The 25,393-nt window shown below is 45.2% G+C and overlaps 1 protein-coding gene across 4 annotated transcripts in view; it reads right to left on the minus strand.

Annotated features, from left to right (window-relative positions):
* STING1 (stimulator of interferon response cGAMP interactor 1) overlaps positions 1–25,393 on the minus strand; it is a 127,741-nt gene that overhangs the window by 18,206 nt on the left and 84,142 nt on the right. For 3 of the 4 annotated variants that reach the window (XM_069970023.1, XM_069970031.1, XM_069970041.1), the window contains 2 exons: positions 18,266–18,516; positions 145–322 (listed from right to left, as the gene is read on the minus strand). In XM_069970023.1, the coding sequence (XP_069826124.1) occupies positions 145–322; positions 18,266–18,516 (429 nt within the window). The remainder of the gene's footprint in view (positions 1–144; positions 323–18,265; positions 18,517–25,393) is intronic. The other variant, XM_069970051.1, reaches the window with a different exon arrangement.

Genomic DNA, 25,393 nt, shown 5'->3' on the forward strand with positions numbered 1-25,393 from the left:
GAAGAAAGAACAATCAGAAAAAGATACATTTTAGATAGAGATTTGGCTAAGCATTTACTATACATCTAGATAGTTTTTATATTTCTATTTAGGACCTAAGCTGATATTATTCATATCAACGGACACTGAGAAATTGGTACATACCTGAAGTCCAGAGCACCTGCAGAGCAAATTACATAGAAACAGCAACACTATGTTTATCATTCCTGGTAATGAGTCTTCATTATAAAGAATGTAGCACAAAATGGCAGTGAAGATCATACAAAATGTGTTTCTTGCATTAATACTTGTTTGCAATGCTTTCAGGTAGATGCCGTTATACCTATATAAAAAATTACGTTTTTTTTCTTTATTTCTTTATCATTAGTAAATACTGAATTGTATATCCACTATATTATTCTTTTTGATTGAACTGTATGCATTTTAAAGGGAATGTGTCATGAGAAAATTACTTATTGTTTAAATAATGTTTTTATTTTTTAAGAATTTTAACTTTTTTAAAGAATTTTTGGTGACATTTTTTCAAATTTTCCATTTTTATATCTATATTATAAAATAATCCTGATATCTTGCAGTTTTCATTCTCACCAATGGAGCTAAAACTAAGCTAACACTTCCTGTTCTGTCTGTAGTGATAAACGGAGTCTGCTGTAAAGTGATCTGTACAGCATTACAGCGTCATGTGACACCAGTAGATAGTATCAATACAAGACAATAGCAGCTCCTGCAGAATTACCTTTTTAAAGGTCACAGAGCGCGCTTAATGATGTTTTACTTCATTTCAAAATGGACACAATGGGGGACATTTATCAAACATGGTGTAAAGTGAAACTGGTTCAGTTGCCTCTAGCAACCAATCAGATTCCACCTTTCATTCCTCACAGACTCTTTGGAAAATGAAAAGTGGAATCTGATTGGTTGTTAATGGCAACTGAGCCAGTTTCACTTCACAACATGTTTGATAAATCTCCCCCAATCTGTCTATGTTCATGAGTCTTGCTGTAAAGGATGTCACTAAATGCTGATAAAAACAAATCAGGCAATATCGCAGCCCCCATAACAAAGTCAGAAAATAGAAACAGATCAGGATAAAAGAACATGTTTTAGTATCTGAATCTGATCAGTAAAATAACATTTAGGTGACACGTTCCCTTTAAATGTTTACAGCAGTATAATAGGGGAGAACATCCCAATCACAAAAACAAACAAAAACATAGAGAAAAAGACTTTTGCTCTACTCTATTCACATTAGAACAATACATTGTGACTAGAGAGAAGGAAGCGTCCTACCCCTAAATAGGGACACTCCATAATACTATCCTAATTCATATACTGAAAGTACCATAAGAGTCACAGCTTTTCTTAGTTATAGATAGAGTACAAATGATGGTTCCTTATGTTGCAATGGCCTTTGGTTATAATATTTTAACACCACTGGACCACTGTAACTTAAAAGTATGCCTGACATTGGTAAAGACAGTCTGGATTAGTGGCATGTGTATTTTACTGAAAGATTCAACATGGACATGGAGTAGAAGTAGGGGCGGTGTCTGGTGCTGAGGGGCGGGGTTCACACAGTGATTAAGTCACAGAGGGGCGTGGCTAAGTGGCGCTTCGAACGTAAAGCTCCTCCCAGGTATGCCAATCCCAGATGATAAAAAATCACTTTTTACTGGAACAACCATCATGACATATGATATAAAATGTAAATTTACCCTTTACACTTGTGTAGAGCAGTCATAATGCAAAAAGGGGGTGACAGTGTCACTTTAAAGACACACACACAGATAAATAATATGTTTGCTAAGACATTTTTTGTTGATTCCGGGGCGGACCCTAACTACAGCACAGATGTCGTGGTCCACTGGAGGATTCTGTGGTGGGCCCTGATGTCTGTTCTGTACTGCAGTTGGAGCCACATCAGACTGGAGTACCTGGAGACCACCAAAAGGAACTGAGCCTGGGGGCACCCAAATAAAGAATCAGAAGTGACATGCTGACCCAGTCCTATCCTGGACTAATCTGTATCTGTGACCACAACTCCTTAAATAACAATAACTACAACTTTCAGAATGTCATACACTTATAAAGCTTTCAGGTTATGCAGGTTATTCAGGATCCGAAAACATAGTTCTGTGGGTACTCAGTCTGTGGAAGTGACCCAAGAACAGCACAAATAGGGTATACAACAATATATATAGCATAACCATATAATCACAGCCTATATCAACAAACCAGCACATTGTTAGGGTACATGCATCCATTCATATGTACAGAATCTGCAGCAGATTTATGGTGTGCTCCATCATTTAGTTACATTGGTATCTAAAGCTTAAGGCGACTGAAACCGTCAGATAGCTGCTTTTAATCTAAGATCTGTCCTGGGGCCGTCCGGCAGGGAATGCAGCTATTGTTCTAAAAAACAACTTTTAAACTTGCACTTGCAGCCCTCTGCCAAACTGCCATGGCCTAGAGTATCTGTGCCCTAACTTTGCACCACCTCTCAGTCCCTCCTCCCCACCCTCTTCATCATTAGGAATGCCACTGGCAGGATTTTTTCTATTCCTTTGCAGTAAAAATTGCACAGGTGCCTTAACGATCCAGCCCATGTGCCGTGTTCTCACAGGTGATTAACCCCTTAAGGACCGGGCCTGAAATGGCCTTAAAGGGAACCAATCACCGGAAAAACGCATATAGAGCTTTTGAAATGTGCTGTTAGAGCACACAGCACACTTGCCACACGTGTTTTCATAGCCTCCGTGCCTCCCCTGTGTAAGCCGCAAAGTAACTTTATAAAACTGGCGCCCTGTATGCTAATTACCTGAGGTAGTCATCTGGGCGGTGTGCGGCTAGCAGGTAGTCACGGTCCCCTGGGCGTTCTTCTGCTGTAATCACGCCCCTCTGGGCGTGATTTAAATGGCCAAGTAGCTGTGACATTCTGATGCCGGACGCCGCCGCGCATGCGCAGTACAGCCGCTTCCATTCCGTCGGTACTGCGCCTGTGCAGAATAGCCTCAGATAGCCTGTTAGCCGGAGTTCGAGGCTATTCTGCACAGGCGCAGTCCAGCCGGAATGGAAGCGGCGGCGTCCGGCATCAGTACGTAAGCGCGCCGACCTCGGGCACGGTGCGCTCCCGAGAGACGCCACAGCTACTCTGCCATTTGAATCACGCCCAGAGGGGCGTGATTACAGCGGAAGAACGCCCAGGGGACCGTGACTACCTGCTAGCAGCACACCGCCCAGATGACTACCTCAGGTAATTAGCATACAGGGCGCCAGTTTTATAAAGTTACTTTGCGGCTTACACGGGGAAGGCACGGAGGCTATGGAAACACGTGTGGCAAGTGTGCTGTGTGCTCTAACAGCACATTTCAAAAGCTCTATATGCTTTTTTCTGGTGATTGGTTCCCTTTAAGGACTGGAGCAAATGTTATGAATTTGACCAGTGTCACTTTATTCATTAATAACTTCGGGATGCTTTTACCTATCCGGCTGACATATTGTACTTCACATTTCTTGTAAATTGGAGTCGATACTTATAACGAATCTTTATGAAAAAAAACAAAATAGCGTGAAAAATTGTGAAAAAATGCATTTTTCCAACTTTAAAACTTTTCTGCTTATACAGAAAATGGTTATGCCACATAAATTATATATTAAATAGCATTAGCAACATGTCTACTTTATGTTGGCAGCATTTATTAAACTATATTTCATTTTTTTTAGACAATAGAAAGCTTAAACATTAGCAGCAAATTTCTAAATTTTCAGTAAAATTTCAAAATCAGATATTTTTAGGGACCTGTTCAGGTTTAAGCTGGGTTCACACTACGTATATTTCAGTCAGTATTGTGGTCCTCATATTGCAACCAAAACCAGGAGTAGATTAAAAACACAGAAAGGATTCTGTTCACACAATGTTGAAATTGAGTGGATGGCCGCCATATAACAGTAAATAACTGCCATTATTTCAATATAACAGCCGTTGTTTTAAAATAACAGCAAATATTTGCCATTAAATGGCGGCCATTCACTCAATTTCAACATTGTGTGAACAGAGCCTTTCTGTGTTTTTAATCCACTCCTGGTTTTGGTTGCAATACTGACTGAAATATACTGACTGAAATATACATATAATGACTGAAATATACGTAGTGTGAACGCAGCCTACAAGTGTATTTGAGGGGACTGTATGTTAGAAAGCCCCACGAAGCAACCCATTTCAGAAACTGCACCCCCTAAACTCTGCAAAAGCACATCCAGAAAGTTTTTTAACCCTTTAGGGGAGTCACAGAAATAAAAGCTAATTGTGTAAGAAATTTGAAAATTTTAATTTTCTGTGCAGAGATTTTATTGTAATCCAATATTTTTCATAATTATAAACTTATTAACAGAAAAAAGCACCCCAATATTGATTTCCCCCTTTCTGCAGTTTATAGAAATACCCCATATGTGGCCCTATTGCGCTATTTGACGCAACCACAAGCCTCAGATATAAAGGAGCGCCTAGTGAATTTCAATGGCTCCGTTATATTTGGTCATTTCTGACTGTACCACTTCAGGTTGGCAGAGGCTCTGGGGTGCCAAAACCTAAAAAACACCCCTAAAGGGACACCATTTAGAAAACTACACCCCTCAAGGAATGTAACAAGGGGTGCGGTGAGCATCTAGACCCCACAGGTGCTTCACAGATTTTCCGAACAATATGGCGTAAAAAAAGACAAAAGTATTTTTTACACTAAAATGTTGTTCTAGCCTTCAATTTTTCATTTTCACAAAGGGATAAAAGGAAAAAAAAAACACAAAACATGTAGCGCAGTTTCTCCCGAGTACAGAAATACCCCACATGTGGACATAAAGTGCTAAGCGGGTGCAGGACGAGCCTCCAAAGGGAAGGAGCGCCAATTGGCTTTTGGAAGCTGGATTTCACTGGAATGGATTTCAAGGGCAATGTGGCATTTACAGAGCCCTCGTGCTGCCAAGACACTGGAAACCCCCCACAAGTGACCCCATTCTGGAAACTACACCCCTCAAGGACTCTAACAAGGGGTGCAGTGAGCATATGGACCCCACTGGTGATGGGCAAAAATGTGGAAAAATGTGACGTGAAAGTGAAAATTTTCATTTTTTCACTTTCACGGCACAAATGTGCCCGTCATCAAGGGGTCCATATCCTCATTGCACCCCTTGTTAGATTCCTTGAGGGGTGTAGTTTTCAGAATGGGGTCACTTGTGGGGGGTTTCCAGTGTTTTGGCAGTACGAGGGCTCTGTTAATGCGACATGGCGTTCATTATCCATTCTAGCCAAATCCAACCTCTAAAAACCAAATGGCGCTCCTTCCCTTTGGAGGCTTACCCTGCGCCCACATGGCGCTTTATGTCCACATGTGGGGTATTTACGAACTCGGGGGAAATTGCTCTACACATTTTTTTTTTTCTCTTTTAACCCCTTGTGAAAATGATAAATTCAAGGCTAGACCAACATTATAGTGTAAAAAATTTAATATTTCATTTTAACGCCACATTGTTCCACATTTGTGCCCGTCACCAGTGGGGTCCATATGCTCACTACACCCCTTGTTACATTCCTTGAGGGGTGTAGTTTCCATAATGGGGGTCACTTGTGGGGGGTTTCAACTGTCTTTGCAACACAGGGGCCTTTTAAATGCAAATTGTCCCTTGAAATCCATTCCAGCCAAATCCAGACTCAAAAAACCAAATGGCGCACCTTCTCTTTGGAGGCTTACCCTGCACCCGCATGGCGCTTTATGTCCACATGTGGGGTATTTCCGTACTCAGGGGAAATTGCTCTACGCATTGTGGTTTTTTTTTATCTTTTAGCCCCTTGTAAAAATGAAAAAATCAAGACAAGATAAATGATTTAGAGTAAAAATTTTAAAAAAATTACACTGAATGTTGGTCTAGCCTTGATTTATTTCCATTTCCACAAGGGGTTAAAAAAGAAAATAAAAGCAAAACGTGTAGGGTAATTTCCCCTGAGTACGAAAATACCCCACATGTGGACATAATGTGCCATATGGGCACAGGGCAAGCCACCAAAGGGACAGAGCGCCATTTAGAAGCTGGAATGGAGGAAGGAGGCCATGTCGCAATTACAAAGCTCCTGTGCTGCCAGGACAGTAGAAACCCCCAAGTGACCACATTTTAGAAACTACACCCCATAAGGAATCTAACAAGGGGTGCAGTGCGCATATGGACCTCACTTGTGACGGGCACATATGTAGAACATGTGCCGTGAAAATAAAAAATACCATTTTTTCATTTTCACGTCCCAAATGTGGCCGTCACTAGGGGGCCATATACCCGCTGCCCCCATTGTTAGATTCCTTATGGGGTGTAGTTTCCAGAATGGGGTCACGAGTGGGGGGTTTCTACTGTCCTGGCCGCACAGAGGGTTTATAATTGCATCATGGTATCCTCTAATGGGAATGGTGGCCATACCTATTTAGCTGGGGAAAAGGGACAATTCTAATTTATTTGGGAGTATTAGGCCAATTATTAGTTTATAAGGTTGAAAATGACAGGTGTCCATCAAATTCAACCTGTGTTGATCCAGAGGAAGGCAAAAAACCCTAGTGAGGCAGTCGACAGTAGCTTTATCACAGGGGAAAAATTCCTTCCTGACTCCATAATGGCAATCAGAATAATCCCCGGATCAACGTGACCCCTGAAATAGGAATAAGGGAAGGAATTTAGAATATGTGGAACCCCAATGACGTGTGGTACGCCTTGAAGCTATCCAGTATGCAGAGGCCGGGGTGATCAGGACAGGCGTCACACTGGGAAATGGTGTCCTTCCTGATCCCCCTCTTACGCCACACTCTGCGCTTCTTCTGGGGTCTCCGGTTTTCCAGTGTGGGGGACGTCACCTGGAAAATGTTGTCCTGGTGCGATACGGGGTCCTTCATGTCCAGAAGCGCTGGGGCCGCTCCATGGCTGCTAAATATTAGGGCTCTATTACAGCTTCTGATATTTTCGGAGGGGGTGCTGGTATAAAAGTTATCCCCGTACAGGTGGTAACCTTTATCCAGCAGTGGAAAGATCAGTTCCCGAATGATCTCCCCACTAACTCCGAGGATGGGGGGGGCATTGTGGGGGCATCTGGGGGCTGGATTCGGTTGTCCCTTGCTTCATACACTCTAAGGCTGGGTTCACACTATGTATATTTGAGGCTGTATTTGTGAGGCTGTATAGCAACCAAAACCAGGAGTGGATTGAAAACACAGAAAGGCTCTGTTCACATAATGTTGTAATTGAGTGGATGGCCATCATTTAATGGCAAATATTTGCTGTTATTTTAAAACAACGGCTGTGGTATTGAAATAATGGCCGTTATTTACTGTTATATGGCGGCCATCCACTCAATTTCAACATTGTGTGAACAGATCCTTTCTGTGTTTTCAATCCACTCCTGGTTTTGGTTGCTATGAGGACCTGACATGAGGACCAAATACAGCCTCAAATATACATAGTGTGAACCCAGCCTAAGGGTACATGCACACTGCGGAATGGCGAAGGATAACCCTTTGTGCATTCCGCAGCTGGCACCCACCGGCAGACTGATGCAGGCGTGCGTCTCTGTCCGTCATAGACTCCATTCTATGCACGGGCGGATTCCGCTCTCCGTCCAATGTGTTCATGCGCGCCTCCATCAGTCCGCCGGCGGGTGCCAGCTGCGGAATGCACAGAGGGTTATCCTTCGCCATTCCGCAGTGTGCACGTACCCTAAATCTGTAAGCCCAGAAAAAAGACAACGCTGGAGCCGAAAAAAGCCGAACGGGACGTCACGGAAGAAGCCGAAGACCCGACGAGAAGAAGAGGACGCCGATCAGGACCCCGGGACAGGTGAGTAATGTACAAACACCTGCTCTGGACCCGGAGCAGGTATTTATTACTTGTGGGGACTTTGATCGCCGTGAATGGCCGGCCGGTATCGGCCGGCGGTTCACGGCGATCGGGACGGTGGTACCGTGACCACCATTACTTTTTACAGTAATGGCGGTCGGTGCCGTCCTCGGACAGCACCGACCGTCATTTTTTCCGGGTCATCGGGTCACCGATGGCCCGGAAAGGTTCCGGTCGCCACTATTGGCTGATCAGCCAATAGCGGCGATCGTCGGCATGGGGGGGGTTAACAACCCCCCATGCCGACAGGGAGAGATGGCCTGCTATGTATTATAGCAGGCTATCTCCCCCGATCGGGACCCGGCCGGCCGCGGCGCCCTCTTAAAGGACCCGCGTACCGGTACATCATGGGTCCTTAAGTGACAGTGATCCATGACGTACCGGTACGTCATGGGTCCTTAAGAGGTTAATAGTAGAAAATCTGCCTGGGGCATTCCTAATGATGAGGAAGGCGGGGAGGAGGGACAGAGAGGTTGTACCAGCCTAATGCATAGACCCTCTAGGCCACGCTAGTTTGACACAGGGCTGCAGGTTCAAGATTTGTTTATTAGGACAATAATGGGTACAGAGTCACTTTAAAATCTGCATCAAATTCTAAATGTGTAAACAGACCCTTAGTCACTAAATCCAGTAAACCAAGACCAATTTTACCAATACTACCAGTATATAAGAAAATGTTTGGAATTTTTTTTTCAGGGACACTTTGCCTTTGACAGTGAGGGATATGGCTCCTTGTGGGTGTGTTTTGGGGGTGTGAAATATAGTGGGTGAGTTTGGGAGGGGTGTGACTGGTCACCAGCGTTTTTTTCTCAGAATGTTTTTTTATATTGTCCTTATTATGTGGCCCTTACGGTTAGGGCAATACAGACCCCAGTATTAGGCCCCAGCATATTAAAGACCCTAGTATTTAGGTCCATTTTGGGTCCTCAAATAGTACTTAGGCCCCCACTGTGCCCTCACATAGTAATAAGCCCCAGTCTGTATCCTCATATAGTGGATAAGCCCCCTTTTTGCAACCATATAGGAGATAGTCCCCTCTTTGCAGCTAGTCACTATGTGGTGGTAATGGTGTAGTGACAATATGTGTTTTTTATATGGTATTTAAAGATGAGCAAACTTTTCAAAAGTTCGGTCTGACCAGACTTTTGGATTTTTTCGGAAATTTCGGTTAGACCAAATTTCGGATTTCTTCGGATTTCATAGTTTAAAGCATTTATATGATACGGGGGTAGTGTATTTGGTTGAATTTAGGGCTCTACATGTCAGTGACATCAATATCTTTTCGATAACTCAAAGTCATTTTTTTTTAGACTTCAATATTCACCATTACAGGGTCTATGCAGGAAATTCACCATTACAGGGTCAATGCAGGAAATTCACCATTTCTATGCAAGTCTATGCAAGAAAAAGGTCACAAATCCAGTGAAGGAGCAGCATTAGTCATTGGAGGCCGGTGGAGGTCCAGCAATAGTCATTTGAGGCCAGTACAGGAGTAGCAGTAGCCAACATGGAGGCCAGGCAGGAGCAACAGTAGCCAACATGGAGACCAGGCAGGAGCAACAGTAGCCAACATGGAGGCCAGGCAGGAGCAGCAGTAGCCAACATGGAGGCCAGGCAGGAGCAACAGTAGCCAACATGGAGGCCAGGCAGGAGCAAGAGTAGCCAACATGGAGGACAGGCAGGAGCAGCAGGAGCCAACAGGGAGGCCAGGCAGGAGCCACAGGAGCCAACATGAAGGCCAGGCAGGAGCAACAGTAGCCAACACAGAGTCCAGGCAGGAGCAGCAGTAGCCAACATGGAGGCCAGGCAGGAGAAGCAGTAGCCAACATGGAGGCCAGGCAGGAGCAACAGTAGCCAACATGAAAGCCATACAGGAGTAGCAGTAGCCAACATGGAGGCCAGGCAGGAGCAACAGTAGCCAACATGGAGACCAGGCAGGAGCAACAGTAGCCAACATGGAGGCCAGGCAGGAGCAGCAGTAGCCAACATGGAGGCCAGGCAGGAGCAACAGTAGCCAACATGGAGGCCAGGCAGGAGCAAGAGTAGCCAACATGGAGGACAGGCAGGAGCAGCAGGAGCCAACAGGGAGGCCAGGCAGGAGCCACAGGAGCCAACATGAAGGCCAGGCAGGAGCAACAGTAGCCAACACAGAGTCCAGGCAGGAGCAGCAGTAGCCAACATGGAGGCCAGGCAGGAGAAGCAGTAGCCAACATGGAGGCCAGGCAGGAGCAACAGTAGCCAACATGAAAGCCAGGCAGGAGCAGCAGTAGCCAACATGGAGGCCAGGCAGGAGCAGCAGTAGCCAACATGGAGGTCAGACAGGAGCAACAGTAGTCAACATGAAGGGCAGGCAGGATCAGCAGTAGCCAACATGGAGGCCAGGCAGGAGCAGCAGTAGCCAACATGGAGACCAAGCAGGAGCAGCAGTAGCAAACAAGGAGGCCAGGCAGGAATAGCAGTAGTCAACATGGATGCCAGTTAAGTCCCAGCAGTAGTCAACATGGAGGCCAATTAAGGCCCAGCAGTAGCCACCATGGAGGCAAGGACAGGCACACAAGTAGTCAACCTGGATGCCAGTTAAGGCCCAGCAGTAGCCAACAAGGAGTCAAGGGCAGGCACACCAGTAGTCAACCTAGATGCCAGTTAAGGCCCAGCAGTAGCCAACAAGGGGGCAAGGGCAGGCACACCAGTAGTCAACCTAGATGCCAGTTAAGGCCCAGCAGTAGCCAACAAGTAGGCAAGGGCAGACACACCAGTAGTCAACCTAGATGCCAGTTAAGGCCCAGCAGTAGCCAACATGGAGGCAAGGGCAGGCACACCAGTAGTCAACCTAGATGCCAGTTAAGGCCCAGCAGTAGCCAAAAAGGAGGCAAGGGCAGGCACACCAGTAGTCAACCTGGATGCCAGTTAAGGCCCAGCAGTAGCCAACAAGGAGGCAATGGCAGGCATGGCAGTAGTCAACATGGAGGCCAGGCAGGAGCAGCAGTAGCCAACATGGAGGCCAGTACAGGAGCAGCAGTAGTCAACATAGAGGCCAGTACAGGGGCAGCAGTAGTCAACATGGAGGCAAGGGCAGGCACAGCAGTAGTCAACATGGATGCCAGTGAAGGCACAGCAGTAGCCAATATGGAGGCCAGTAAAGGCCCAGCAGTAGGCAAGATGGAGGCCAGGGCAGGAGTAGCAGTTGTAATGGGGTGACATGAGCAGCAGATGCAGAATAATGAGGTCCATGGACAGGCGAGAGGTAGCAGCAGCAGCAGGAATGGTGGAATGACCAGTAAGGTCTAGTTCACATATAGGCCATAATAGATGCAGAAAAGGTCCTACATCTTGGTGACAACAGGACCAAATCCTACTCTGTGGTATCAGGAGAAGGTGTCACAAAGTCCTTATCTATCCATGTGGCGTTCATTTTGATGAAAATTAGACCTTCCACACTATCACAGGACAATCTGGTTCTCCTGGGACTGACAATATGACCTGCTGCACTGAAAAGTTGCTCGGATTACACACTGCTGGCTGCACAGGAGAGAATGTCCAAAGCAAATTCAGCGAGTTGTGGCCAGACATCTAATTTCCCCACCCAGTAGTCCAGGGGTTCCGGCACTTAAGGTGGCAACGTAGAGTCCAAAAACACCTGGACTTGCTGTTTGAGGTGTGCCGCCATGTTCTGCTGCTGTGCGGGTGCTCCTGTTACCCCGGCCTTTGGCTGCATGAAAGTGTGCATCATGGACATCAGGCTCAGACTGCTGCCGCTGCTCATGCCACCCAAGCTGCTAGAGGAGGATGTGGAGGAGGCAGTGCTGCTGGTGTGGCCCTGGTGGGAATGGCGTGAATCAGAGTGCCGTGTTCCAAAGGCTGCCACTAACTGTGCACCCAGCTCCTCTCTATAGTAATTAATTTTTTTCTTCCGTTGGGAAGGGTGAATGAATTCACACAGCTTGTTGCGATACCATGGGTCCAGTAGTGTGGCCAGCCAGAACTCGTCCCATTGATGAATCCTTTGCAAGCGTAGGTTAGCCCGAAAGCATATCAACATGCGCTTAGCCATTTCCACCAGCATACTGCCAATGGGTACTGCCTCCATCCTCCTCATAGCCCTGCATATCCTCTTCTGGCCCCCCTCTGGTCTGGCAGGAAGGCTCATCTCCTTCTCCTCCACCCATCTCCCCTAAGAGTTCCTGTGCGTTCAGGTCCTCCTCCTCCTCCACAACTTCCTCTCCCCCCTCTTCCGCCAAGCCTTCCTCCAGCGACCCAGGCTGCGACAGTGGCAAGACCTCTTTCCCCTCGCCACTGAGTCACATCAGCATCAGTTCCAGTACATGAAGCATGGGTATGATGGCACTCAGTCCTGTGTCTTGCCCACTGACCCGAAAGGTGGCCTCCTCAAAGGATCGTAGCAAGCGGCAGGTGTCAAACATGAGCTGCCACTGTCCGAGCTCCAGGTTACACCGGGGAGACGCCGCGTCCACCTGCATCAAGAGGAAATCAGTCAAAGCCTTCTTCTGCTCATAGAGCCGGTCCAGCGTGTGGAGGGTGGAGCTTCACCGCATGGCTACATCGCAAATGAGATGATGGTTGGGAAGACCATTCCTCCGCTGCAGGTTGAGGAGGATGTGGAGAGAGCGACTTGAATGGCCGAAATGATTACACAGCTTTCAAGCCATTGACAGCACAGTCTGGGATGAAGTCTGGAATCAATGGGATGAAGACTTAGAAAGTGTGTAACTATTAGGTTTAAAACATGTGCCATACACGGGGCATGCCTCATACCTCCTCGAGGCAGCGCGGAGTGAATGTTGCTCCCATTGTCACTCACCACCGTCCCAAGATGGCGTGGAGTCAGCCAAGACACGCCGTGCTACACCCAAGTGGTACAAGGGAGAAACACTGGCTGTTGAGGAGGTTTTGGACCTACTGGAGGAGGTGGAGGAGGACCGCGACACAGGAACCCTGCTGTGACAACGGGGTGGTGTCATCGCCCTTCCCTGGCCACGTTGCTGGGGGTCCGCCGGCCATATTACATTTACCCACTGAGCAGTAATGGACATATATTGCCCTTGCACGTATTTACAGCTCAAGATGTCTGTGGTTAAATGTACATGTCTGCTCACTGAATGGCTCAGCGAGTCAGCAACTTTTTCGCGAACATAGCTATACATGGCCGGGATAGCTGTGTTGGAAAAGTAGTGTCGACTCGGCACCTTCCACCGTGGCTCCGCACACGACATCAGTTCACGGAAAGGTGCTGAGTCAACAACTTTAAACGGCAGAGCCTGGAGCACCAGCAACTTGGCCAGGTGGGCGTTCAGCTTGACTGCTGCGGGATTGCTGGGTGCATAAGTCTGCCTCCAGTATAGGGACTCCATGATGCCAGGCTGCCTACTGCTAGCAACACAGGGGGCACCAGCCGAAGAAGGGAGTGAAGCCACACTCCCTTCCACAGAGGAGGTCTGACTCTGTGAAAGGCCCCCCTGACTACTGCTGCTTCCTGCTGCTGTTGACCGCAGCTCTGCCTGGGCCTGGGCGGAAAGGTGGTGGCGCTTCATATGGGCAGCCATGGCGCTGGTGCCAGGATGGCAACTCTTGCCTCTTTTAATGCGCCTGTCGCACAAACGACAGATGACCATATAGGTATCCTCCCGACACTTTTAAAAAAAAACTGCCACACAGGCGAGGTGTAGAATCTAGTACCGACAGGCTGCGAGGATGGGCGGGCACTGCTGATACTAGGACTTGCAGTGGAGGAGGTTTCCCCAGTGGTCATCTGCTTGTCCCGGCTACGCTTCCGATTTGTTAGTTGACTACTGGTGCCTGTCTGCTTTTTAGTGGTGGCGGGCCTGCTGGCGGACGGATTCCTGGTTGACGAATCCGTCGAATAAGCCAAATCCTGCCGTGGATGCCCTGCACTTTATTGTCCCCTGTCTCTTCCCCCACATGCTCATCATCATCAAAGAGCAGTTTGCTGCTCATAGACGCCAACAGTTCCCTTGCAGGCGGCGGGTCAAAAGTTAGCGGGATGTTGCTGAGGATGTCAGATGGAGGACGTGGGGGAATTGCTGCCAAGTCAGGGCTGGTCCGAGGTACCCACAGATACCTGGCTTTCTGTCTCACTACTCATCCTTGTAGACGTCGAAGTGTGAGCCAGCCACTCCAGGACTGTGGAATTAGATGTGTGGATACGACCCTGGTGTGACAAAGGAAGCTCAGGCCTGCCACTGGACCCTCTTCCTGCGCTACTTCCTCTTCTGCCCCTTGAGCCAGACTCTCTGCCCTGCCCTCTGCCTGAAACGCTTTGTGAGGTTTCCTACTGCCGCTGTGCCATGACTTTATATTCATATTCCGATTGCTACACTTGGCAGATGAGAACAGTATTTTCTGTAATATATAGGACATGTATATATATATATATATATATATATATATGTATATATATACATATATATATATATATATATATATATAGGACTTGTAATATATAGGACAAGTATAGAAAAGTATAGAAATTGTGTGGACTTAGTGTAGGGACCCATGTGTATCAGATACCTGCACGTGGTACATGGGGCAGTGTGGCTTGATCAATTCATACACAAAATTCTGATGTTTTTTATGCAGCCGAGAGGCACTAGTGTCATCCATAGGTGTGAGGTGCAGCGCTCTTTTTCTTCCCTGAACCGTATATATATATTCTGCTATACACCTGCACCAGGTATTTTTGTCTCTTAGAATAAGACGGATGTGATATCCACACTATCAGAAGTATAGGACTTGTATATCTGTACAGCACGTTTCTGTTCCGTGCACCCTTTGCTGTCCTATGCCTAATCTATCTTTCGCCCTCTCTATATTTCTCTTTCAATCACTAGATGTTTCTCCTCTCCGCTTCCTAATCTTTCCTTTCCTACAATATCTTCTCAGTAGTCTGTAGTACACAACAGCAGCAGCACCAACAGCTTTTTGTCAATGACGAGCTCTGTGCACCGCTAACCAGTATGCTTCCTCTCTTTCTCTACACACTGCGTGGTGCGGTCATGTGACCGCTTCTCTTAAAGCAATACAGACGTCACACAGGGGGTGGGCTCGTGCAAGATCTCTGCTGATTGGATGTGTTTCGGGCATCATGGGAAAGGGCTTTTCCCGCCCGGAACACTTCCTGCTTTTTAGAATGGTGGCTGCCATTTTAGAAAGCAAGAAAAAAAAAATTGGAGCGGACTTCCAAAAATCCGAATCCGATCGGACTAGGATTTTTGGAAAAATCCGAACCGGATCCCATACCGTCCGAACCGGTTCGCTCATCTCTAATGGTATTATTGGTCATGGTATACTGGATTTTAGTAATGGTCTAGTGGTCTTAGTCAATATATGGTGAAAATATGATGATAATATATGTAAATACTGGTATTCTTGGAAATGGTTTACTGGATTCAGTCAGTAACAATATGACTGAATGTTAAATATATTTGTGTGATGTGAGCTGGTCGAACGGTCACTTGCCAGATGGTGCTGTGTGACGCCACTACTGTGGTGGTTGGTCAAAGTATAGCTCAGCCAAATGGTAGGTTGTTGTGACGCCAGTGCCAATTGGGCACACAGGTATGGAGGCACACCTTTTTTTTTTTTTTTTTAGGATGGCTGGCTATACCCTCTCCCCTGTGGTCGTTGACCTGCCGGGCTGTGAGGGGGTCACTTGGGTACTTATCACGGTGGTCCGGAGTGGAGTTGTGACCCACCCAGTCTGTCGGTACCGCCACCCAAAGAAAGATAAGATGACCAAAGGACGGTGTAACTGCTGTGTAGGTGCTTGAGCAATAAAAACTGAGTCCTGTTATCATAAATAAACTCTTCTTTACTGGACAAGCACTTAATACACCAGCTGACAATAGGTCGTGAGTCCCAACCCAGTTTAGAAATGTGCTCTCCTGGAATTTCAGAAGAAGAAGAAGTAGAATACTTGAGAGTACTTGAGAGCAGAAGAATACTTGTGCCCTTGTTTCGACCTTTGTCGTGATAGGTGTCAGGTGACCCGACCCTTTGTCAGGTGACCCGTCCTAACAAGGTGACACAAGCCCCAGTCCTTGTTACCTGAGTTGAGCAAGGTGGCCAAAATTACCTGGTTAAACCTGGGCTGCGAGATAGGTGGAGATAGATAGGCGGAGAAAAGAAAAAGGTCTCATTGGTGCACAGATCACAAATAAACAGTAAGCCCTTGTTCACTACAGCTGTGCAATATAAAAGAACAGAGATACATACTAGTGACATCTAGTGGCAAAACTTAGGCATAACTTCATTACCACTTTACTTTGAGTACAGGCTTTTGCAAGGGGTGTACAGACTACTAACACCCGTGGTGGGACACCACAATTTGTTCTATCCTCTATTAATGCTGTTCTTCCACACACAGAGCTCTAGGGCTGTGGAGTTGGTAAGCCACAGCTCCGACTCCATCTTCAACTCCGACTCCTTAATTTTATTAGGGACCAACTCCAGCTCCTGTATAAACGGCCAGACACCAGGGGAGTTATTTATCATACTAGTGTAAAGTAGTAAAAATGAACAAACAACTCAAGTAGCTGTACTTACAGAAACTACAACTCCCAGCATACCCTGAGAGCTTCATAAGTGGAGGATATTTATAGAGTTGAAGTTGTTGTTATTTAAAGAGTTGTTGTCAGTATGTTGCTTCTCACTGGTACTTCATTTGTGCCCCCCCCCCCCCCCAGGATCAGATTAATTGATTATTCCCAGATGTATCTGTGAGTGTGTGCCCTTAAGACTGGAGGGTGATGGTACGATTAGGTAATGAGGGGCCCAAGCAGATTTTTTTCACAGAGGCTCTCTGCAGTCTGAATCTGCCCCTGAATCCATATGCAGCTATTCAAAAGGTACATTAATTATAAATGTAGGCAGTTTTCCGACAGTCTTATGTTGATTACGACACCATGGTATGCCGTGTTAAGTTTAAGCTAGTGACTACGTTCAGCTAATTTCCCACACAAGTAAGAAGTAGAGGAAGTTATTCAAACATAGGTACTAGCTGACTACATTTGCGCCATAGAAGTAAATAGGATCTGTGTCTGTTGTATACTGTACCTCCTATTGTAGGTGGCCCACATACCCTTTGCCCCCCCCCCATATTCAGTGTCCCCTACTGTGCATTTTATTACCACTCCTGCCTCCCCTCCAGCTTGAGCTGAGCAGGTAGGGGCGGAGCATAACAAGTCTGGCTCTGGCTGGCTAATGCTCAACCTCCCAGTGTCAGGGATCTGGTCAGCTGACTATAACTAGGGCTTATTTTTGGAATAGGGCTTATAGTTTAAGCTTACTTCAAAAATACTGCAGAATATCTTATTTTTTAATGGTAGGTCTTATTTTCATTTTCAGAAAAACATAGTAGTTATAGGGGTCATTTTTTTTTTTACTTTTTAAGGCCGGATTCACACTATGTAAAACACAGGCCATTCTGTGACCTGGCCCTGCCACAGAATGGCCTGTGTCAGTGAAGTTTATCCCGTCCGCCACTGTCAGTCAGTTTTCGCTGTGGCCACTAGGGATCCCGGACAAAGTATATATACTATGTGTAAACACTCCGGCCGGGATCCCATTAATTTTCAATTGAACGTTTTTTTATCCCAGATGCTGTTGCAAATTACAACAACGGCCGTGATTAATTAAAAAAATATGTTGTATAAACATAGCCTAAAAAGTAGCAAAACAAGTAAACAAATTTGGCATTGGTGTAGTTGTACTGACCCATAGATAAAGGTAAAAAATTATTGCCCCACAAAATTGCACAATTGCATTATTTTTTTTTCTTAATTTTACCTGCTTATTGCAAATTCCAAATTTTGAGCTTCACTTGAAGTATAGCAAAAATAGTCAACACCTCATTAGTCATCCATAAAATACATCCATTCAGGTTATGATGCAAACATATTTTTAAAAGTATAAAAAAAAACTATACCAATTTGGTATCATTGTAATCATACTGACCCATAAAATAAAGGTAGCATGTCAGTTTTACCATGAAGCGCAGTTTTTTGTTACATAGTTACATAGTTAATACGGTTGAAAAAAGACACATGTCCATCAAGTTGTTGTTGTAACATTACATGATGAAATAAAGTTGTCTTGCAAAAAATGAGGATGTGTTTGTCCAGTGTCTACATACACTGGAAACTATGACAGAATCACAATAAAAAAGAATTATAAGTGATTGGGTTGCATGAGAGCTTACCTATGATGGGTCTAGTAATGTATTGTAGAACGAAAGCTACTAACAGAAACACAAAAAGGATTTTTAGGTCTGACATTAACTAAAATCTATATTTCCTATAGTTACCTGCTTTGAATATGAGCAAGTTCTTCACAAAACTCACACAAGCTGACTATGAACTGCCAACTTTGTGCAATTACACAATGAACTGCTATCGCAAAAGCTATTTGACTCCTTGTGTAATTTTCGATTCCAAGTAGGTAAAGGAAGAGAGTACATACAAGAATGAAGAAAAAGGCGGTTTTAACAGCTCGATTGCCTCTCGGTTGGGGAATAAGTGAACAACGTTCAGGGTTATTCCTTGCCGTGGGTGTCATCTAAGATATATTAAAAAAAAATTACAATAAAATATCTACACAAAAACAGACATGAGTAACATACAGTAACTTTGCTAATACTATCATATTGCAAATATGATAAGATATAAGATAAGATGTTATCTAAGATACTGTATATAAAAACAATTACAATAAAATATATACACAAAAACAGACATGAGTAACATACAGTAACTTTTATCATATTGCAAGTCATGACATCTTGGGGTTCCACGAAGTTGGTAGCAGATTTGGCAAAATCAGATGCATAACACATACATACACTACCTACATAACTGTACTGTTCTCGCTCATGGATCTGATCAATTTCTGCTGTTGATCCTGCCACTGAACAGAGCAAACATTTTTCCACAATCTCCCTAGTTTGCATACTCAGGGGGATTAAGATGCACAGCTCTGTGATTCTCACTTACTGATTAGTCCATGCTAAACACCCCCTCTCTTTCCCATTGCTGTCATGTGACTACACAGACCTCTGACAGCAGCCTCTCTATTCTAGCCTGTTGTACTATGCTACTGCATTATAGGGATCTGCAGTTCAATTATGTACCTACAAACTGCTGCGGCTTTTTGAGGTTTATGCACATACTATACATAATATACCACATGCTGCTTTCTATACTGTACAGTAACTTATATGACACATTCAGCTGTTATGAAATTTTTGTTTCATTTGTTTTACATATTATTCAGAATAAAAAATCATTATTTTTGGGGTGTGGAATTGTCTGCATTTCATTGATTTCTTATGGGAAAATTTGCTTTGGTTAAAGAGTGATTTGAATTGCAAGTATAGTCCCAGAACAAATTATACTCGCAATCCAAGGCACCACTATATATATATATATATATATATATATATATACTGCTGCACTCCAGGAGTAGAATTAATTCAAAACAACGTGTTTATTTCCCCAAACTGCGACATTTCGCTCTCCACACTGCTTGAAAAAACTCTCAGTGCGGAGAGCGAAACGTTGCGGTGGACAGGAAACAGCAGGGGCAGCATGTATGCATGCCTCTGAGGCTGCCTAATGGCACCATTATGCCTAATTCTGTGCAACAACCTGGTTAAAACAGAGGTAGGCATATGGACTACTCAAAAACTCAGCCTGACACAGCATGGCAGTGAGAACACAGGGAACCATTAAAACAGAGGTAGCATATCATGAACCAGCCAAAAATCAGCCTGACACAGAATGGCGGTGAGGACAGAGTGAACAAGGTAGAAGCGGTAGCCAGTAATCCTTCCAAAAATTATACCAGACCTAGCATGGCAGTGAGCACACAGAGAACCATAAAAAGTGAGTGAGGAAGCAAGTGAGCCTCCCAAAAATTATACCAGACACAGCATGTCAGTGAGCACACAGAGAACCATTAAGAAAAATTAATAAAAAATTAAATTAAGAAAAAAGTACAATGTATCTATACATCATAGTTCAAATGTTTGAGGGGTAGAGCACACATCCTTCTAAACTATCAAAGTGGTAAAAGTGAACTCAAACTGTGCAATCAAACTACAACAACCAATGAAAAGTGAGATAAGTGCAGAACTTTAAACTTTTATGGTGCGTTCACACCTACAGGATCTGCAGCTGATTTTCTGCAGCAGATTTAATTTAAATAACTGAACACAGCATCAAATCTGCTGCAGATCTGCTGCAGATCCTGTAGGTGTGAACGCACCCTTACAATGTAAACTATGAACTGAAAACAGTCACCCAACAATAGTGACATCCCATTCCCTAGTTGACTAAGTTGACTGTGACAATTCTAAGTGCTAATGGGGTTAAGTGCTAACAAACAAGCATGAGCACAGCTAGATTTCTCTCTCATACTGTGCAAACTTACAATATGTATATATCCCAACAAATTAAACTAAAGGGTAACCATCATTTCCAAATTTCTGACATGTCACCAAACTTGTTAGGGTCCAAGTGTTGACCCTAACCCTACTTGCTTAAAGAGAACCAATCACGGAAGAAATTTAAAAAAAAATTATTTTCTAATTCAATGTAATTATTTATTTAATTAACATTTGTAAATACTTTTATTTATTTTTTCGGCCGCGTTTTTGTTTTATTCACTTTTTAATTCACTGTCTCGCGCCGGCTCTTTTCAAAAGAGCCGGCTCGAGACAGGAAGCTCCCGTCATCCACAGCGGCAGCAATGCCGGCCGCCGCCATCTTGATTACGTCATTTGCGTTCCAGTGGTGGAACGCAAGTAGCGTAATCAAGATGGCGGCGGCCGGGCCGAACAAGAGGAACAGGTATAGTATAAGATACAGACTGCAACAGCAGTCTGTATCTTCATTTTGTCTATTTATGAAGATACAGACTGCCTTTGCAGTCTGTATCTTATACTTTACCTGATCCTCTTGTCCGTTGCAGTCTGATGCCGGGCGGCGCCATCTTGAATACGTCACTTGCGTTCCAGCGGTGGAACGCAAGCGACGTAATCAAGATGGCGGCGCCGGCCTTGCTGCAGCAAACAAGAGGAACAGGTAAAGTATACGATACAGACTGCAAAGGCAGTCTGTATCTTCATAAATAGACTGCCTTTACAGTCTGTAGCTTATACTTTACCTGATCCTCTTGTTCGGTGCTGGAAGGCCGGGCGCCGCCATCTTGAATACGTCACTTGCGTTCCAGCGGTGGAACGCAAGCGACGTAATCAAGATGGCGGCGCCGGCCTTGCTGCAGCAAACAAGGGGAACAGGTAAAGTATAAGATACAGACTGCAAAGGCAGTCTGTATCTTCATAAATAGACTGCCTTTACAGTCTGTAGCTTATACTTTACCTGATCCTCTTGTTCGGTGCTGGAAGGCCGGGCGACGCAATCTTGAATACGTCACTTGCGTTCCAGCGGTGGAACGCAAGCGACGTAATCAAGATGGCGGCGCCGGCCTTGCTGCAGCAAACAAGAGGAACAGGTAAAGTATAAGATACAGACTGCAAAGGCAGTCTGTATCTTCATAAATAGACTGCCTTTACAGTCTGTAGCTTATACTTTACCTGATCCTCTTGTTCGGTGCTGGAAGGCCGGGCGACGCCATCTTGAATACGTCACTTGCGTTCCAGCGGTGAAACGCAAAGTGACGTCATCAAGATGGCGGCGCCCGGCCTTCGTTCAGCAAGCAAGAGAATTGGGTAAAGGGATAAGATACAGACTGCACAGGCAGTCTGTATCTTCTTAGATAGACTTAGGGAGAGATTTCCTTTGATAATAGGGATAGTGATTTTTAGGTGATTGGTCCTCTTTAAAGGAAGGGGCAGAGGGCCCTGAGCAGAGTGTGGCATCTGTTCCTTCCTGATCATCACTTCCCGGATAGACAAACAGAAACAAAAAGGTGACGACGTGACCTCCTCTGCTCTATTTTGGCAACTGTTGGGGGTAAGGAGGCTGACATGTCAATATGAAAGTTATAGTCATGTCAATCGTTCTATGAAGTGATAGTTACCCTCCTCTTTAAGGCACAAACAGCATTAACAAACTATTAACTGTGGCGGTGTGTATCCTAAACGTCATTTTTGTCAACTCCATTTCCTCACTATCCTCCTCACTTTGAGTTACATCCATGACAACAACCTCACTGTCTGACAACCGGGTCTCATCGCCATCATCAGACACCTCTTCCAGCTTGCAAGTCCCCACTCTCATTACCCACTGACTGCGTGAGCTGCATAGTTTGGGCATCAGGACAGATCGACTGCTCCGGTTGCTCTGACTCAGGGAAGGGTCCAGAAAAGAGTTCCTGGGAGCATGGTGGTGGATCTGAATCCCTTCTTTCCCTGGAGGGGCCAGGCTGTGTGGCTCTGTGTGGTAGGACAACAACTCCCAGCATACTCCTATGTGGCTCTGTGTGGTAGGACAACAACTCCCAGCATGCTCCTGTGTGGTAGGACAACAACTCCCAGCATGCTCATGTGTGGTAGGACAACAACTCCCAGCATGCCCCTGTGTGGTAGGACAACAACTCCCAGCATGATCCTGTGTGGCTCTGTGTGGTAGGACAACAACTCCCAGCATGATCCTGTGTGGCTCTGTGTGATAGGACAACAACTCCCAGCATGATCCTGTGTGGCTCTGTGTGGTAGGACAACAACTCCCAGCATACACCTATGTGGCTCTGTGTGGTAGGACAACAACTCCCAGCATGCTTCTGTGCGGCTCTGGTAAGACAACAACAACTCCCAGTGGTGGGTATGTGTGGTGTGTATGTGTATATGTGACTGTATGTGTGTCTGTGTTTGCAGGATATATATACTGTGTGTCTGTATGTGTCTGTGTAAGCAGTATATACACTGTGGGAGAGATTCATCAAACATTGTGTAAAGTGAAACTGGCTCAGTTGCCCCTAGCAACCAAAGAGTCTGTGAGGAATGAGAGGTGGAATCTGATTGGTTGCTAGGGGCGACTGAGCCAGTTTCACTTTACACCATGTCTGATGAATCTCCCCCGTGTGTCTGTATGTGTATATGTGACTGTATCTGTCTGTGTAAGCAGTATATATACAGTGTGTGTCTCCAAGAGATAGGCTTGGGATGGGCTACAATCAGTCGGGGGGGGGCGCCAAAAGAATATTCTGCACAGGGCGCCATCTACCCTAAGGCCGGCCCTGGCCCTGAGTAAGTATTGAGGGCATTTACTGTACAGACTTTTCATTTGGTCGACATGTCTGTGTTAAAAACATTTTTTTTCGGTTGGTTTTATATAATATTCTAATTTTCTGAAATACTGACTTTTTGGTTTTTCTTGGCTGTAATCCATAATCATTAACTTTAACAGAAATAAACGCTTGAAAAAGTTCACTCTGTATAGAATATATGAGGTCACTTTTTGAATTGAATTACTGAAAAAAAAATAAAAAAAATTGTTGATATTCTAATTTATTGCAAATCACTGTAATAGAGGTCTTATGGACTTTTACAAAGAGGAAGTGTTTTTTTCTTCCTTCAAACAGCATACACATGAACACCTGTATATTCTATGATACTTTGGATAATTTGGAAGCCAAACACATTTTATCTATATATGATTTTGCAGATGTGTTTCCCAAAGACAATAGTACAGCTGTTTTACATATTCAATTTTACAGTCAGTAAAAAGTGTCAAATTATTTTTATCTTACATTGTCGGAATTAGCTATTAGGGAGATACAGCTGGGGAGTAAATGACATGGGTGCCGCGCTCTCCCCCAGCTATATCTCCAGATCATTGCTGAGACCGGCTGGGATCAATAACTTTTGACATGTCTGATGACATTTTATTATTTATTTTTGGTTACAGGCACTCTCTAAACTCTCAGGCAACACCTATCAGCTGGCCTGGAAAAAATGTCATTGGTGTGTGGTAGGGTCAGTGCTTTTTGACCCCACCACACTCAGGATCCATGGAACTGTAAGAATCCTCTGATTGCTGTACTCATGTGTCCTCTGACTTTGGATCTCTAAGAGCACAGCTAAATCTGGCCATTAGAATGCAGCATTTTGTGCCTCACAACATTCTGAATGTTTTATTGATTTTGCTGTGAATTCTCTGAACAAAAGAAATTATGTACAGTATATGGCTATGTTCACACAACGTATGAGACCAGCCGTCCCGTGACCTGACCAGAACGGCCAGTCTCTGAAAAGATCATCCCGGCCAGTACTGCAGTAGCGGCCAGATGATATTTGCAGCCGCAGAGTTCTGATGCGGGCGTATCTGTGCGCGCCTGCATCAGAACTCTTCACTGCACCGTTTCCTCCCGTGATATCACCCCTGCTCTTCTACAGAACACCAGTAACTGTCTGTCTGCCATCTCTAACGCTATGTCCTCCCTATTCCTAAAACTAAACCTTTCTAAGACTGAGCTTCTTGTCTTCCCTCCCTCTGCTAAACACCCTCCACCTGACATCTCCATCTCTGTCTGTGGTGCGACCATAGCCCCTACACAGCAAGCCCGCTGCCTTGGGGTTATGTTTGACTCAGATATGTCCTTCACTCCTCACATTAAATCTCTTTCACGTTCCTGTAATCTGCATCTAAAAAACATCTCTAAAATCTGTCCCTTCCTTCCTGTCGAATCTGCTAAAACTCTCATTGTCGCTCTGATTCATTCCCGTCTTGACTACTGCAATTCCTTACTAATCGGCCTTCCTTCCTCTAAACTCTCCTCTCTCCAGTCCATTCTCAATACAGCGGCCAGGCTCATCCCGATGTCCAGCCGCTATACTGATGCCTCCCCCCTGTGCCAGTCACTACACTGGCTCCCTGTTAAACACAGGATACAATATAAAGTCCTCCTGCTCAACCACAAGGCTCTCCACAGTGCTGCACCTTCATACATCTCCTCCCTCATCTCTGTCTACCGCCCTACCCGTGCCCTACGCTCCTCTAATGACTTACGATTAACATCCACCTTGATCCGCACCTCTCACTCCCGTCTCCAGGACTTCACCCGAGCTGTACCAGTTCTATGGAATGCATTACCCAAGACTGTCAGATTCACCACCAATACCCAAAGCTTCAAACGTGCCCTCAAAACACATCTGTTCAAACAGGCTTACCAGGTTCCCTAATTTTGACTCAACCCTCAACCCCCCCTCCACACACACACACACACAGACACATACATACACGCACACACACACACACCAAGCATTTAAGCACTTAGACCTGTGCATGCAGGCATTGGCTGGTGACAGGTTCACCCCCCCTTACCCGCACTGCCTTATTTATAAAGATAGCTGGACCATAAGAACATCGATGCACTTTGCCCCTCTACCATTTTGTCTCGCAACCCCTCCTGATAGTGTGTAAGCTCATGCATGCGAGCAGGGACCTCACTCCTCATGTATGGATAATTATAT

Source organism: Dendropsophus ebraccatus, chromosome 1 (genome assembly GCF_027789765.1).
Source record: "Dendropsophus ebraccatus isolate aDenEbr1 chromosome 1, aDenEbr1.pat, whole genome shotgun sequence".
Classification (NCBI taxonomy): Eukaryota; Metazoa; Chordata; class Amphibia; order Anura; family Hylidae; genus Dendropsophus; species Dendropsophus ebraccatus.